Source organism: Gymnoscopelus microlampas (assembly GCF_963454915.1).
Source record: "Gymnoscopelus microlampas genome assembly, chromosome: 10".
Classification (NCBI taxonomy): Eukaryota; Metazoa; Chordata; class Actinopteri; order Myctophiformes; family Myctophidae; genus Gymnoscopelus; species Gymnoscopelus microlampas.
This window is the reverse complement of record NC_139947.1, coordinates 35,111,479-35,129,448: the sequence shown is the minus strand read 5'-3', so window position 1 is coordinate 35,129,448 and position 17,970 is coordinate 35,111,479. Positions and strand designations below refer to the sequence as shown.

The 17,970-nt window shown below is 43.0% G+C and overlaps 1 protein-coding gene across 2 annotated transcripts in view; it reads right to left on the bottom strand.

Moving 5' to 3' along the window:
- adcy6b (adenylate cyclase 6b) overlaps window positions 1–17,970 on the bottom strand; it is a 51,183-nt gene that overhangs the window by 2,896 nt on the left and 30,317 nt on the right. For both annotated transcript variants that reach the window (XM_084070455.1, XM_084070456.1), the window contains exons 6-23: window positions 17,421–17,532; window positions 16,360–16,487; window positions 15,805–15,963; window positions 15,416–15,557; window positions 13,134–13,262; window positions 12,057–12,085; window positions 10,050–10,197; window positions 9,844–9,941; window positions 9,579–9,666; window positions 9,311–9,427; window positions 7,326–7,475; window positions 6,719–6,894; window positions 6,501–6,530; window positions 5,410–5,442; window positions 5,164–5,296; window positions 4,321–4,584; window positions 3,679–3,883; window positions 284–408 (exon numbers count right to left, since the gene is read on the bottom strand). In XM_084070455.1, the coding sequence (XP_083926581.1) occupies window positions 284–408; window positions 3,679–3,883; window positions 4,321–4,584; window positions 5,164–5,296; window positions 5,410–5,442; window positions 6,501–6,530; window positions 6,719–6,894; window positions 7,326–7,475; window positions 9,311–9,427; window positions 9,579–9,666; window positions 9,844–9,941; window positions 10,050–10,197; window positions 12,057–12,085; window positions 13,134–13,262; window positions 15,416–15,557; window positions 15,805–15,963; window positions 16,360–16,487; window positions 17,421–17,532 (2,266 nt within the window). The remainder of the gene's footprint in view (window positions 1–283; window positions 409–3,678; window positions 3,884–4,320; window positions 4,585–5,163; window positions 5,297–5,409; window positions 5,443–6,500; window positions 6,531–6,718; window positions 6,895–7,325; window positions 7,476–9,310; window positions 9,428–9,578; window positions 9,667–9,843; window positions 9,942–10,049; window positions 10,198–12,056; window positions 12,086–13,133; window positions 13,263–15,415; window positions 15,558–15,804; window positions 15,964–16,359; window positions 16,488–17,420; window positions 17,533–17,970) is intronic.

The window sequence follows — 17,970 nt, the reverse complement described above, 5'->3', positions numbered from 1 at the left end:
TTGATTTCAAAATGGAAAACAGAATGATTGTATCCCAGGGTGTGTGTGGTGAAAAAAGTGATTCCATAAAGTAGGTGGACAAGGGAGTAGGGTCATTGATCACAAATCAATTTAATTTTACTTAAAATTATGTCATTTGCACACAGTGGGTCATAATTGCCTCTCCTACAATTAAAAAACACAAACAATGCTGCTACTATGAATACTAATAGTGTAATATTATACAGTATTTAAAGCACTTATAAGACTAGGAGGTTGTTGAGGTAGAGTCGACGTGCTATACCTGGATGCAGTCTGGAACTCCTGTGCTGTCCATCCTGCTGGCCACGTTCACTGTGTTTCCCCAAATATCATATTGAGGTTTCCTGGCTCCAATCACTCCTGCTACCACTGGCCCCATGTTCAGCCCTGACAAAACATTCACAAAATTCACAGCCTGGTTCGATACGATACAGAGGTGTCAGTTTAGTACCTTTTCCATACAGAAAAAAAGTAGAAAGGCCAGAGAAATGTCCTTGATTTGTTTTAGTTTGTTATTAAAGTTATGAAAAGTACTAAGATCATAAAAATAAAGTATGATCTTTTAAGACTGTGAAACATGTTGGAGCTATTATACATGACCCATCTTCTGTGGTGTCTTCTTAGCAGCATACAGGTAAAAATAAAATATATATATATATATATATATATTTTAAAAAAAATTAACAGCTCCTCATAAAAATTACATGTGACATTGTAGTACCGTAGTTAATAAACAAAAACAAATAAAATAAACTATCCTGTTTTTAATGAGCTTAAAAAGGAACAGTGTCACAGGGCTCAATTACATTAATCATGTTTGTAAAGCCTGTGTTTTGCGATACAGAGTACGTCTCATATCCGGTGGCAATAAACGTACCAAATGCTGTGGTGATTTATTTTGCCCATTTGAATCAGGTGGGTATGGCTGCCTAAATGCTGCAGGGAGGGTTTGTAGCGTGTGTTGCTCCTTGTTTGACACAATGGGGTGATGTCGGCTGACGTAACCTACTGTTGTGTAACTTGTGTAGCAGATACGACATACCGTTGTCTTTTTATTGACCACTCTCTTGTCATCGCCCTCATAATTCACAGGGAACCTGCTGATGTTCTGTTGGTGGTCGCTCTATCTATGGCGTAGCACTGAACACCCAAACAGTGGGTCGGGACCCATTTGTGGGTCGCGGATCCATTTTCGCGGGTCGCGAGTAAATATCCATTTCTTTTTTTGTTTTCAAGATTTTGTCATTAATTATTATTATTTAAAAATATTTTCTAAAGATTTCCACAACAATTCGCAAATTGTCATGAGTTGAAATTAAACAAATTATAAGATAAAAAGAAATAAATCATGAATAAAATAAAAATAATCCCTAAATTTGAAAACAACTGTTTAAGAAGTAGAGAAAATAGAAGATCTGCAAGCTCATAACACTGCGCGAAGAGCACATCGTCCGAAGTTAATGAAAATAGAAAGAGTGTTTCCAAAACACTGAACTGCTCAATAATTTGATTTGATTTTGGTAAACAGAAATACAAGTATCAACACAATATAACTTCAACCCAGGACATGTGTTTAACATGAGTATTGTTACACCCGTACAAAACATACATAGTGACCTGGTTCCGTTATATGACTTTCAACCATTATGTCATTTGTCTTGAGCAAGCAGACTTTTTTAGTTTTCCTTCAACCAACCAAAGGATTTCTCACCAAAGAACAATGTCGAGAAGAGTTTTATAATCAGCCACACTTTATTGCTAAGTAGGGGTACCAATAAACTTACTGAGCAGTAAATGGACATTAAGCACTCAGTTTGTGCAAATATTCAGTATACTGTACCTTCGGACAGTAAATAAAACATAAACTCAGGACTTAGTATTATTATTAGTAGTAATATATTATTTTACTTTACCTGGTGTCAAGAAAGAGTAATTAGTTACATTACTAGTCATAATATTATATTACCTTTGACAACACCGCCACACGCACGCACGCACACACACAAATATAAAATGTTGAATCGATTTTGATGTTGTAATACAGGCTATTTGCTGTAGACATGCTGTAAACCATCCTTCCTCCCATGTACGATCTATAGATTTAGTTAGGTTTTAGGCTATTAAGGCTTTTAATTAATGACTTTAATTATTTTAATCTTCTGGTGATGATGAATATAATGGATTTAATTTATTTAGTTTTGATAATTGTAGTGACTGCTTTAAAAACAAATATTGTAGCATATTCGATCTTCTCCCTCTTTTAATGAATGGCGCAAATAAGCAAAAGTTAAGAAGTTTAGGAATATAGGCTTACCTTCACAATGACAGCTGTCATCCGTGAGAGGGTGTGTTTCAACGCAAGTCCCATAACAGTTATTCCCTTGCAAGATATCCAATGCTGCTGTAAGCGGCTTCATAATGGTGCCATACTCCTGCAGAAATTGGTAGGCTACTCCTCCTTGAGACACTTAATTCCCAGTTTTACATTATTTGTATATTTTTTTTCTTATTATTTTCATTTTACCCCATTTTTCTCCCCAATTTAGTTGTTATGCCAATGAATTCCTCCTCACACACATTTGTGTGTTGTCACTGCTGTCGTATCCTACTGATTCACCTGCCAGCAAGGAGCCAGCACCGGGAGGACGTAAAGCCTCAGTCCTACTCCGTCCCGCCCAACACTCCCTGCTCCAGTCCAGACCAGTGACAAGTATCACCCTCCCCACCCAGCTTCCCTCCCCCACGGCCAATTGTGTTCATATTATAGACGCTCGACAAAGCCGGATGCACCGCGGTGGATTCGAACACCCAGTCTCCGCGGTGGTGTGCAGGCACTTTACCACTGCGCCACCCGAGCGCCCTCTTCGTATCTTTGACTGAGACAAACTCAAAATAATGACAATTCTAGGTGTTGAAAGTAAGCCTGATCCGGCGACCGCCATCCTTACTTAATCTTTTTGGAAAATAGCCGATGTGACTTGAACTACCACCTACCCATGGACCTGCGCTGATCTAGCACAGTGGGCGCACGTACATATCATCATTTTGCCCAAGGGTGCATGCTTAAAAAAACAGATCTACAAGCTAGCAACGTGTTACATCACAATGCGTTGTTAGCTTGTAACAACGCATTCTTTTTTCGCATGTTTCAATGTCGTACAACAGATTAAAAATTATAGGCTTAACTCATTCCCTGCCTAGAACGACTAAAGCGACTTCTGTCCCATAAGCCATGCCTGCCTAGAACGACTAAAACGACTTAAAAATAAAAATAAAAATAAAAAAAACAAGGAGATATGATTTTTCGAAGATCTAGACTCCCATCCACTTCCTTGTTAACTTAAAACTTAAAAATTCTGTATCTCGGCTCCTGAGAAATTTTTTTTTTCAATGAAAAATCTTGGCAGTGGGCAAACGCGGCCAGAAATAATTCAGGCAGTGAATGAGTTAATATAGCCTATCTAGATAAAAAAAATACTAATCACGTTCTGGTAACGCAGTAACACAGTGTTTCTTGGATTAATAACTGCAAAAATGTTAATGATATTACAATATTACTTAGTAATGCATTAATGCCAAACACTGATTAGTAGTATCAGCCGTATTAGTAGCATTAGTAGTAGTTGCATGCCTCTGGTGTGAGATGTTGATCATTACCTATCTTCATCTGGAAGTTGTTGAAGGAGTGCTCATTGATGTATTTCATCTGCTCCCTCAACCTCATGGCGTAGTCGGCCAGCGCCAGGATATGAGAGCGGCCCTCCTTGTCGTAGGTGGATTCATTGAGGCCAGAGGCCGCCATGTAGGTGGAGCCGATGGTCTTGATCTTCTCCAGCTGACGGAACCTGTCCTCACTGATGATCTGTAGATAAAAGATCAACATGTTATGAAAATGTGGAACAAGAAGATGAACCACAATGTAATGTTCGCTTCCAAGTCAACAGTGTGTTATTAGACATGATGACATAACAACAACACCGATTGCAACGATAGCTCACAAACTATAGCGATGTGACGTGTTGTGAGATTGTAGATCGGAACATTTTCCTTGTTTTTGTGTGACACTGTTGTAGAACCAAGCATTAAATAGGGCTTAAGTGGTTAAGACAAACTGATTTAGTCGACTATAAAACATATTCTTTTGTGTCGATTCAGTCATATACAGTATAAAATATATATACTATATAAAATACGTGCTTCTCGATGAATTGAAAAAGTAATCGATAGAATAATCGCTAAGATAATCGACAGTTGCAGAGCCCTACATTCATTCCTTCACCCTCCCTTTCCTCCTCACACCTCATCGAAGTCAGCGATGATCTCGTTGAGCAGACGGAGGCACTCCACGCCCTCGTTGTTGGCCTCCAGCTCCACGTAGAACTCGGAGAAGTTGCTGATGGAGGCGAACATGACGGCCACGCACTCGCACGACTGGTAGTACAACTCATCGTTGCGACGCTCCTGCGCCAGGAAGTGTGCGGCCACGTATTTGGGCAGGATGTTGTGGAGGAGGCGGCGGTTGTACGCCTGCAGCTCCTCCATCTCCTCTTTCTCCTCTGTGGCCTGAGGGAGGTCAAGAGAGGAGAGGAGGGAGTGGAAGAGGTAGAGGAAGGGAAGGGAATAAAACAAGTTGGGGGATGTGGTTGAATAGGATGTAGAGGTAGAGAAGGGGAGGGGAAAAGGAGGACTGACTGACTGAAACTTTTCGTTAATGCTAATAGCATTAGCTGCCGCTTTCATCGTCTTTCACTTCTGAACACTCTACACAGTAGTGGTTTTCAAACTTTTTGTGGCAAAGGCACACCAAGTCAAAATGTCAAGGCACACCTCTATTCATATCCATGCAAATTAGCCTCTATAACATGTGTTATCATCATCACACTTATCACTTGGTTTATTTGTATTTACTAATGCCAAATAAAAAGAATAACAAGTTCTGTGACGGGTTGTGAGCATGAAGATACTGTAGGCTATTTTAGCAAAAGAAATAATAACACAAATATATTAAAAGAGGTTATTTTGTTTATAGAAGTTGTCTCTGTATTGGGAAATTAGTGTACTGATTGTATGGTTGTATATTGCAATAATAATTTGTGGTTGTCACAAAATCCCAAGGCACACATTCTATTTGACCTACTGTACCTGCAACTTCCAGAGGAAGTCAAGGCGTGCAGTGGATTCCACCTGTTGGGCGTGCAGGTAGAGAGCCAAAACGAACACGGTGAGGATGACAGGGGTCATGATCTTAAGGGGCACCTTGGTCATGTGTTCCAGGCTGTTTGGAGGGAAAGATGGAGGTACGGATATCAACCTCTTGCAGGGGAAAAGTTATAGAAAATGCATGAAGATACAGTACTAACACCTAGAGATCGAGTGACAGCAGCTTACCACTCATGTGCTGTTTCGTTTGCATCGTTGGGCCTGGAAAACAAACAGACATGGGAACTTATCACTGTCTAAAAACTACAGGGATCATCATTAGAATTATTCTTTTACAAAAAATGTCACAGCCCTGCCGTGGCTGTATTTGTTTCCCTCTTCCCCTGCGTCTCCCATTTTCCCCTGTATGTGTGTGTGTGTGTGTGTGTGTGTGTGTGTGTGTGTGTGTGTGTGTGTGTGTGTGTGTGTGTGTGTGTGTGGTCTGCTTCCTTCCTGGTATAGCAGAGCAGAGTAGCTCTGTGGTTTCCCATGCGGGAGACCGGGGGTCGAATCTCAGGTGTTACATTGTGCCGTAAACCGGATCGGGTGTCTTGACTCTTGTTGGGGAGGGGGGGGGGGGGGGGGGGGTAGAGTAGCTCAGCCCCAAAAGCATAACATCTAAATAGCGGTGGATGTTTAGTTTCCTACATGAGAGACCCGGGTTTGAACTTGACTATGGGCATTACACTGGCATTCTCCGGGCTGTCTCACGTTTGTTGCACATTCGCCGCACCTGTTCAGGCTGCACATCTGCCTTCCATCGACTATACAACTCTGGTCCTCCATCCATATATTGCCAGATTGTTGCTATCGGGCCGGTCCATAATTGTGTATGCAGAGTAATTCTTCATGTTTGCTTACTTGTACATACCATGTTTCATTATGCCTCCAGGATCACTATTCCCTGTTTTCCCTGCCTGCCTGTCTGCTCACCTCAGCTGCCAAACCCTCAAGCGTATCCTTGAGCCAGTCATGCTCAGCTCAGCTCTGTCATCCAGCATCCAGCTCAGCTCAGCCATCCTGTCTCCTGTCTACCCTCTGCCCTGCCTGCCTGCCTGCCTGCCGCTCTCATTCCCCTTCATCCCTAAAATAAACCCCTTTATATTACTTCATTCCATTGTCTGTGTCTGCATTCGGGTCCACTTTCACTGATCGTCTCATACTTGCAAGTCGCTCTATGGATAAGAGCGTCTGCTAAATGCCCAAATTGGAATTGTAATCTTAATTATAACAGGAAAAAGGGAAAATACAAATCACAATACGTACACAACGAAACTTACCATTGCTCTGTATCATTAAAATCATTAAATCTGAGGAAAGAAAACAGAATGACATATTCAATAAAAGAGGTGATTTAAATAATAGATCAAGTGCATTTGAAGAGAAGAGTGAAACAGGTGAGCGTGACACTCAAATGTATGTGTTACTGTGTGTGTGTGTGTGTGTGTGTGTGTGTGTGTGTGTGTGTGTGTGTGTGTCAACCAAGCAGGCCACGTACAGGGTGTTGGCTGTGACCAGCAGGTCTGCGTTGTCAAACAGAGTGACATGAGGCCACTCCACCAGCAGGAGGAAGACGAGCTGGATGAGCAGCATGAGAGCCAGCTTCCCTATGCTGCTGATATGGAGGAACACTGAACAGGCCAGCAGGGTCAGCAGTACACTGTAGCTGAAATACTGCAGAGGTGGAGAGGAAAGGAGAGGAGAGATGTTAACCACTTGAAACCTGGCGTCCTTATATAGAGATATAGAGTTTTGGGGGACCCCAGTTTTCAAATATCTTTCATTTTCTCACCAGTCACCGAGATAGACTCAGTGACTGGAATAATGTTACCCATTGCACTGGAACGAAATGTGTTCCTGTAAGCAAGTAAACATGTAGGCACTCGGCAGGGGAATGTTGTGAGTGCACACACACATACAGCCACCCACACCAAAACATACATACTGTGTACACACACACACACACACACACACACACACACACACACACACACACACACACACACACACACACACACACACACACACACACACACACACACACACACACACACACACACACACACACACACACACACACACACACACACACAACGTAGGCTGACCTCAGGGAAATGGCAGGGGTTGGCCCGGCTGGGACAGAGGGTCAAGCCGTCCTCTGCTGTCTTAGTCAGGTTGTGCAGCAGGCATATAGTTACTGGGACATCAGGATCTCCTGATGCACAGTCCAGGAGGCTCTCTGTGTTACAGGTAAACTGGCAGGAAAAGGAGTGAAAAGAACACCCCAAAAATTAGGGCGGAAAAGTCGCGATTCGCGGGTATTTGAAACACGCACTGTTGAGACGTTGAAAGCTGCGAGGCACTTTCCCACACCAGTATCGACCTGACAGACGCTCATTCATTTACCAGGCCAGGCTTGTGCCACACTGCCAGGCCATGCCCTTTTTTCGACAATGCCGTCATTCCTTACTGTTCAATTTCCTAAGACCTAAGCATTTTGGTGACAGCTTAATTAAATATATAAATCTAGTTTCGTAATTTTTGGACAACTTGTTTATAGCAAAATTTGCACCAGGCCCGTTCACATGTTTGGAACTGGTGACTCCCCCTGTTTGGTGATTTCTAAATAATTGTACACACATCGACATCAACACATTCAACAGTGTTATGAAACATAATTATCCTGTGAATTGTTTTTATTTACATTTTTGAGTTTTAAGCTGTATTTCATTAGGTCAGTACAGAGAGACAGAAAGTGGAACCAAGGGCAGAGAGAGAAAGGAGACACATGCGAGACAATGCAGGGTCAGATTCAAACTGGGTCCTCTGGGCAACTATATCCATTTTTTGCATTTCTAGTGCTCCCTAGTGGTCGATTTGAATTATACATTAAGGTATCTTTCAGGTACCAACTTCGACATATCCTGCTCGTTTTGTTATGATTGGCCCAACGGCGTTATCTTTGGTCTATTTATGTGCTGAGCCATGCCATGAGTTCAATGATCAATATCTTTTAAATATTAAAAATATCAATAAACTGTATGTCAGTTTTGGTCCAATAATGATCCACAGTTTGGCAGCCTACAGTTTAGGAGGAGGTGTGTCACAAAATAAGATGAAAACAAATTACTGGAGCACATGAAGCCTTTTTATTTTATTGATCTAGTACAAATGGAAGTAGCTTTTAATGGATAGATTCAACTAAAAATATTTTGTTTGTGTACAGTTCGAAAGTTAAGTACAGGCCAAAATCTCAGCCATATTTGTTTTGCAACCAATGCACATTTGCAGTACCACCATCTCATCAGAATTTGCAAAACTGTGGCAGGTGAAGAATAATGTACAATATTCAACATCGAAATGATACCTGCCGCTGTTTAGATGCCTCAATAAAATTATGTACTGTGCACATCAAAAATCAAGTGATTAGAAAACAACCTCTGATATGTCTTCTTTTATATTCCTGAAACGATTATATGACAAAGGTCGCAATCATTCAGAAATAATGTTAGTTCATGAGCTGGTCCAGCCGGCTCCATCCACTGCAATGTATTTAATTGAACTTCCAGTGCTAGGTTTGCCACCCATGAGTGTCATGGCGCATCCCATAGAGTTATAATGTATCTAGAGTGCGGACTGCACGACTCTTCCTTTCAAAAGTGTCCTTGGTTAGGACGAGTACAGCGGTAGTACAACTTTTTCATGTCAACGACTACCAAATGAATATGTAATTAGCCGTCGACCCCCATCTGAAAATATTTTGTGCCAGGGGCTCCAATACACAATTTATTCCAAATGCAACAATACATTTCAAGATTTTATGCAAACAGCAGATTTAATGGCTCACAACGCACCGCAATGCAACGCTTTGCAGATGTACAGTATGTGGGTTAAAGTGGCTAAACTGATTTTGAAGCTATATTTTGCTGGTGACCCCCTGGAACTCCAAAAAGGACCCCTGGGGTTCCACGGACCCCAGTTTGAAACCACTGGTGTACAGTACCACATGTCATCCCTCCTCCCTACCTTGAATTCCCTCTGTTTCGGTAAGCGACACCATCATGCGACAAATAAATTAGGAGAACCCTACCATGTTGACAAAGGCAGAGATGAAGAGGAGGAGGATGGTGAGGACTCCCACCACTGTGCTGTTGGTGTGAGACTGGACAATCTTCTTGGTAGCCGTCTGCAAGACAGCTGGGAAGATCTGGAGTGTAGAGAGAAGAAAAAAGGAAAGCATTAATTATATTACTGACACAGACCTTAGCTTGCATAACTGTACACATGCAAAAGATATATTATATATTATGTGTAGTGTGACTCCAGAGGAGACTGTGTGAACAGGAGAGGCTCCTTACTTTAATGCAAGAGTAAATGGCACAGATGAAGAGAATGTTGATGAGGATGACGAAGATTGTGACAAAGAAACCCAGCATGAGCGGCGTACTGTGGAAGAGAACAATCAGGGTTATTAGTAGGATTTACAACTGTTGCCTCCTCATAAAAAAAGAACAGGATTGTATTTCCCGTTCGTGGAATAAAATCACCAAAATAAAACAAAAAGTAATTTCCACCTTTGCCATGATGATCTAATCTAGTATTAGATTGGACAAAATGACTTACTGCGGGAATATGATTATCTGAATGAAACAGATGAAGCAGAAGACAAGGAGTGCACAGGCCACATAGCCGCCAAAACGATCATCCACCTTTTTGGAATACTGTGAAACAGAACGTGGAACAGGTCATACTGTACGCCATTTTAGTGCCATTTTAGTGTTTAATGTGGTTTGGAGGAATTCCCCTTAACTTTCACCATTTCTTCGTACCTTTTTCTCGAGATCGGGGGTCTGGAAGGTGAGAAAGAACTTCTTGACGTGGTCTTTCCTCAGCTGGTCAATGCTCCGAGCATCGATGGCACGGCCGAGAAACTCGTCCACCTCATCCTCTGGGTTCAGGGCCTCCTGAGCACAGCGGCTATTACAGAGTAGAAAGAACAACCTGTGAGCGTGTGTGTGTGTGTGTGTTCAAGCCCCAAGATCTTTATTGTAACCTCCCATTATACAAGTATACAAGGCAAAAACATCCAAAATAACTAACTAGAAAGGGGCGCTCCGGGGAGCACATATCTCCGCCAGGCCGAGTTGGCTATCCAAGGCTGTGTAATACATGGGTTGCAGCCGTCAGGACCCGAAGAACCCATTGTCAAATAAAAAGGAAAAACAGCGCTCTCTGCTGTTTTTCACTTTTGCATTTTACTCTGGGGGAGGCCATTAACTGGCCCCATGCTCACTGGAAACTGGGGTTTGGACCATATCTATGGACTATGGTTTGGACATGCCTTCAGCCCTCTACTTCCGGTGGTGCGCCTATGTTTTCATTCCCACTAACAATATTTCTCCACGGAACACTAACACCATTACTCCAAAAGAACATGGATCGTTTTGGTTCTAAGCCCACTTGTTTGTATGATGAAAGAACAAGTTAAAATGTGAATATCTTTCTGTGGTTTTGTCGGCTTCAAGGACGCTATTGTTAAATGAGTTTCGGTTTGTTTTCAGTGGGAAGCGAGCGCACAGACAGTAAATCCCGCCCACTACATTTGATTGGGTAAAGCGCTGCCTGCTTCCTGATCTGAAGGCCCGCCCACTTGTAGCCATTGTGCATGGGTTATCAACACGGCTCCCGACAGATTCAAGCGCAGCTCTGAATCTGTTCTTGCGAGATTAATAACAGGTAGACAGGCAACAGTATGTTAATGTCTATTGTTCATAAGCCTGGTTGCCTGGTGGGAAAAAGCTGTCCCGAAGGCCGTTAGTCCAAGCCTCGATATTGCAGAACCGCTTGCCAGACAGTAGCAGCTGAAACAAGCCATGGTCGGGATGGCTGGGGTATATGATGTGTGTGTCTGTGTGCCTGTGTACGTGTGGGAGCTGGCCGGTTCTGTGAAGGGCAGGATGAGTCAGAGCTGCCAGGAGGCCGCAGCTTCCCATCTCCAGCATTTCTCCGCCACCTGGAGACAGCCAGGGGTGGACTGACCATCGGGAGTAACGGGAGAATTCCTGGTGGGCTGGTCTGCATGTGGGCCAGTAGATGGCTGTTTTTTTTTTTTTCGTCCTCGATTGACTGGCCCACTAGTCTCTCGAGCCAGACTGTTGTCTCCCACAATTTTCAAAAGCTTCCGTCATACAGTACTTTGGGAGCGCTGAAAACAATCCGGGAATAAAGCGGATGTCCCACCTCTTCAGTTTCGTCTTGGCAGTTACGTATATTTTCCTTCATGTAAATTTAATTAGTTGAAGCATATACAGCTTGCTGCTTATCAGAAATGGAAATTAAAACATATATTTCAAAGATGTTTTCAAATATATTTTCGTGAACGGAAATGACAAACAGATGTCAGCTTCAGGAAACAGCGTTCAACGGGTGTAGTTCTAGACTCTATATACTAGCATTGGAGATTGTGGAATAGTAGACTGGCTATACTGGCCTACAGAGTGGAGAGAGATATTGGCCAACAGATTTGTGTCTTATACTCAACAACAAAAATATCAACAGTGAGCTCTAAAATGTTAACCCTGCAAGGCCCAGATTCTTTTCAAGTTGTGATGATTCCTGGCTCTGTGGGGGGTATTTATATGCAAATATCCTGGCCAATGGCATTGTAAGACTAAACAATAGGACCCAATGAGGATTTAGAGGTGAAAAAAACAAAAAATAACAGAAAAGAAAAATTATTTAAACTAATTTCTTTATAAAACATACATGTGATCGTGCGATCACACTGGGCCTTGCAGGGTTAAACCAATAGCAGCAGCTAGCGCCAAAACACTTACTTATATTTACTGGATTGTTCATCAACACCCTGTGAAGAGAGAGAGAGAGAGAGAGAGAGAGAGAGAGAGAGAGAGAGAGAGAGAGAGAGAGAGAGAGAGAGAGAGAGAGAGAGAGAGAGAGAGAGAGAGAGAGAGAGAGAGAGAGAGAGAGAGAGAGAGAGAGAGAGAGAGAGAGAGAACGGGTGAGTCAGAGAGAATGTGACCAAGAAAGAGAGACATTGTGAGAGAGGGAAAGACAGAAATTATCACATGGCTGGAGTGAAACCGCAGTGAAACAAAAAAAAAAATACAGAGACTCAGTCATCTGTACAGCTAATCCCTGAGAGCTAGGCTGATGTTTTAATTAAAGCTTGGAGGCTTCAAATTACACCCTCCTCATCCCTAGGGCACTACCGCTCCGAGATGGAGAGAGAGAATGAGGAGAGGAGAGATGAGAGGGACGGAAATGGTAGAAAATTAAGTGAAATGACAGTTACAAATAGAGAGATTAAGTGAGATAGAGATACCGATTGAGAAAGATAGACAGACCAAGACTCACATCTGCATATTGGAGAGAGATAGAAAGAGAAAGTAGATAGAATTCATAGATAGACAGACGATAAACAGTACTTTGGCATGAAACCCTGTGGATAGTGAAAGCTGCTAAGAAGTTAACCCATTAAGACCTGGAACCGTGTCATTTTTAGATTTGAGCTAAAAAGCATTATTTTACACTTTGGGCTATTCAAAAATAGCAGATATACAAGCTCAAGCTACGAGCTTGTAGATCTGCTATTTTTGAAAAATTGTGCAAATCTTTGAATATATATATTTTTAAAGCAAACATTTTTAACTCAAATCTTTGCTTCTGGGGGTCCCTGGAACAAAATATTTTGATGGGGGTCCTCGGCCAAATACATATACATTTTGGGGGTCCTTGACATGAAAAAGATTGAGCACTACTGATATAGAAACATACGTTTTTCAGAAAACTGTTGAGATTTAGGAGACGTGTAGAATCGGCTTCAGGTCTCAATGGGTTAAAATTGGTGCATGCTGGGTGTGCGGAGCGCTAAGTGCTTCCAGCGTGTGTCTCACCATCTGTCTGAAGACTTTGGATTCCTTGCTTCTGGAGAAGGATCTGTCAGGGACCCAGCGTGGCATCAGACCCTCAACAGAGTTAGCGCGTTGCCGCTGCATCTTTGCCATCATGGCTTTCTCTTCTTTCTGTAACGGGACCCATACATACATACAAATAAAGTCTCATATATTTTGAGTCGCCCAAATTGATCTTTGAAAAAAAAAATACATGGGTGTTAGTGATGCGCGGGTTGACCCGTAACCCGCGGGACCCGCGCGGGTGGGTCGAGTCAGAATTTCAGAGGCAATTATGCGGGCTGCGGGTGAGCGGGTCAGCCGCTCTCACACGCAAAAAAATAAAATAATCACATGCTCTTGTGTTTAGTCTTTATTCCTAATAAGAATAAGAATAATAACAATAAAACAGTTTGAATACACTTGGGGTGTATACTTGAAGATTATTTTCCTTCATGATTTTACCGATTTTTTTTTTTACCACGGGTCGAGGTTGAGGCGGGTTGGGTTCCGTGGCGGGGCGGGGCGGTCATGAAAAAACCCGACCCGCGCATCACTGTGTGGTTTGTTGTGGGCAGCATGGGGAGGGCCAAGAGGTGGCGCCCAGTGCAGCTGGCCTGTTTGGAATGCACGGAATGTGTCTCACCTGTTTCTAATTGGGTTGATTTGCTGTGAGCCTACAATAATGGTGAACCTTGACCGTGCACAGACCAATAGGACAGAAGCGCTGCGTGTTGACTGCACTCGGCAGCCATTTCACTTTCCGCTCCAACACAAGTCAAAATGAACTACACACCGGACAACAGGCACTCTTGCAGCCCCACAAGATAACATGGGAAATTAATGTGTCTGACGCATCGGCTTGTATTTCAAATGCGTTGACTACGACGCATCTGAGACGCAATTGTCTGACCGGGGCTAAAAGGGCACGGTCACACATACGCTTCAGAAGCGTTAGCGCCCCATTCACTTCCATTCTATGCGGGCATAGGTTGCAGCGTATTGACGCGATACTTTCAACATGAACTTTGCCCAGACATCAACCAATAGTAAAGAAGCTCCACGGTTGACCCAGCCTGACAGGTATTTTGCTTGGAGTTTTCTTTCAGTGAGCCAACCACTCCAGCTCAAACAAACTACACATCAGAAAGCCGGAGCTGCCCACAAGACATGGGAAATTGAGGAGCCTGGAGCCTTGACATGCTTTAGCTACAACGCTTCTGATGCAGATGTGTGACCGTACCCTCGCTCACACTACAGTAGAGTTCAAATCCTAACTGATTTTGAAACTGGGTTGCATCACGCAGGATAATTTGAGAAGTCTTCGATTCTCTATAATCCTCCTTTCCCTCCATGTCAGCTTGTGCTCGCCGTGTCAAAAGACGCAGCTGATTGTGGCTACTCGAGACAATGATTGTGATTCCACCAGACACGTTTGAAGACACGACTGAAGTGCAGAGATAGTGGATCTGCTATTTTCACTGTTATAAAATGTCACCTATAATGACATGCCCAAAATAGGGATGACAATTTGAAAGTTGTTAAGTCTGTCGATAGATTTTATAAATATATATCCAGTGAAAAGTATCGAGAGCTTGTGACTGAATAACTACAATAGATCCATTAAAAAAAAGCGGTCCAAGTGCAGAGACAACTCAGGTCCAGCTTACTAAGTCTAGAGCAGGAGTCTTCAACAGGGGGTCCGTGACCCCCTAGAGGGTCCTCAGAGTTACTACAGCGGAGCCGCCAAATCTTTGTGAGATAGGAAGTTTTTGCCTTTCTTTTTTTACACTAACCACTTTAACTCTAGCATCCCCATTCTAGGGGGAACATTCACAGAAAATAGCCGATCTACAAGCCTGCGATGTGTTGTAAATTTGTAGATCGGCTATTTTCTGCAAAGGGGTTTCGTGTAGAGGGGAAAAACAGCAAACCAAGTACAGTGTGAAAGTCAAGTGTACTAATATTGCGGGTTTAAGTGGCTAAATGTCTGAAAATAACATGAATCCAACATATTAATAGAAAAGATAATGTCTAAACAAACAAACAAAAAACATTAATTGACACGACACTGCTGTCAAACAAGTCTATGAATCTATCTATGAAATCTACGAAAAAAAGTTTAATCTGCAACACAATTATATACAATACGTAGTGGGAGTCCCTGCTTCATCTCTCTCTCAGCTAAGGGGTCCTTGGCCTGAAAAACGTTGAAGACCCCTGGTCTAGAGAGTTTAAGTGGTTAATCAGTTTTTATATGAATCCTGTGTATGCGGTACACTGACCCTCTTCTGACTACAGCCAAGTACTAAAAAGGTTTCAATGTTGTGATCCTTCAGGTAGGAATTCCTGTCCCCTCCATGGCCTGGCTCCACATCATAGTCTCCGTTCAGATACGCCAGTGTGGCTTTAGTGATGTGGATACGCCTGCACGCACACGCGCACACACACACACACACACACACACACACACACACACACACACACACACACACACACACACACACACACACACACACACACACACACACACACACACACACACACACACAAGGTCATGGAAGACTCAGATAGATACATCAGTGACAACAGCCTACCAGAAGAAGTGGAATCAATACTAAGCTAAATGCTTTGTGACCCTGTAGGTAGGAGAACATGAATGGGAGGGGCTTACCCTGCCTTCCCCCCTGCCTCCATGTGATTGGCTAGTGTCACGTCATTGGACCAGACGTCAAACTGCCATTTGCGCAGGCCCAGCACCCCACAGTGGACACGCCCACTGTGGATGCCCACCCGCATGTTAACGTTGACCCCCATTACCTCTCTCACCAGCCTGTAGACATAGAGACAGACACACACGCACACACGCACACACACACACACACACACACACACACACACACCACTGTGTGACCTTCAGTTGTAATGCCTGTCGTGCTTGTCCTGTGTGGTATTACCATACCGTGAAATCCTACATTGTCTGGTGGTGGATTAAGTGTGTGTGTGTGTGTGTGTGTGTGTGTGTGTGTGTGTGTGTGTGTGTGTGTGTGTGTGTGTGTGTGTGTGTGTGTGTGCGTGTGCGTGTGCGTGTGCGCGTGTGCGTGTGTGTGTGAGAGAGATTATCAAAATGTCAAGATTTTGGCAGTGTGTGTGTGTGTGTGTGTGTGTGTGTGTGTGTGTGTGTGTGTGTGTGTGTGTGTATGCACGTGTCCGTGTGTTATTGACTTACGAGATGGCTTCAATCATGTCTACACCCATCTCCACACAGCAGTGGGCATGATCAGCCCGTGGGTCAGGCAGTCCGGACACACAGTAGTAACAATCACCCAGGATCTTAATACGCAGGCAGTGGTTCTCCTACACACACACACACACACACAGGTACCATGTTAGGTAACTTGTGCAGGTGTACATAAACAAGTGGCTCAAAAACAATAAGAGAAGGAAAATGTTACTGTATGTCCAGACAGACAATCGTTTAGCCCAGGGGTGGGCAACTTTGATGATGGAGAGGGCCACTATATTTCCACACTCACTCCAGAGGGCCACATTGCATAATTTTGTTTGGCAGACACCTCTTATCTCCATATTTTAACTTTTTTTTCGTAAATGAATGCTGTACTTCGCCATTCTATGTCACACAAAAGTAGCAAAGATAGCCGATCTACAAGCTCAAAACGCGTCGCGCTGCATCGCGTTTTGAGCTTGTAGATCTGCTATTTTTGATATTTTTGATTTGGAATCCTGATTTTTCTTTTGCTATTTTTTAATTGGAATCCTGAAAAGTAACATTTTTATTTAATTTCAAATGCATTTAGTTATACTTATGTTACATTTTTGAACTTAAATACAAATACATTGGACATAAAAAAGACAATAGAATTTTAATACTAGTCACTGAGCTACTGACTACAGTAAAAGCGGGTCATGTTCGCATGTTTGGAATTGGAACAGCTGAAATCAATAATATATCAGTATTCCAATATTAACCTGCGGGCCGCATTAAGTGAAGGTGGGGGGTGCATGTGGCCCCTGGGCCACCAGTTGCCCATGTATGGTTTAGCCATTACCCACTTAAGCCCCGTTTCAAAAATATAATTTTTGCACGTATAATGACATGCCCAAAATAGGGACCCCATGTTGAAAGTGGTTCCCCCTGTCTCTGAAACCCTGTGCACCACTGCTGGTTTAGAGGATTTGACAAACACAGGGACAAGAAGTGGACAAATAAAAGGGTTGTAGCAGGTTCTGCAATGAAAATTAAAATAGTGTTGTCGTTATAGCGCTCACCGAGGCCAGCTTGTCGAAGCGAGCGAACAGCTCGTTCAGTGTCATGACCAGCTCCTGGGCCGTACACTGGGATGCCAGACTGGTGAAGCCCTCGATGTCTGCAAACAGGATGCTGCGGAGGGGATGGGTGAGGGGGGGGGGGGTGTCAAGGTAACCAAAGCCGAAACAGAGGAAGACAAAGACACACACACACAGAGGACAGAGACACGGATCAATGAGAGGAGCGTTAATTTAGCCACAGTCTAGCACCTTCCTCTTTCCTGTCCCTGTGCTATGACAACCAGGGCATGAGGGAGATGGAGAGAAAGACAAGACGGGGGTCGGAATCAAACCTGGGTCCTCAGGCTCACTAGGAGCACATTGCAAACCTTGTACCTGTATATATTTCAACTTTTTAATTTTCTTTTTTTTTTTTTTTGTAAGTGAATGCCCTACTTTGTCACACAACAGTGTCACACAAATGTAGCAAAAATAGTCGTTCTACAAGTTCAAAAAGCGTCTTTTAAAGCGAAAGTGGTTAAGTGGGTCTTATAAATATTGAACCAATGAA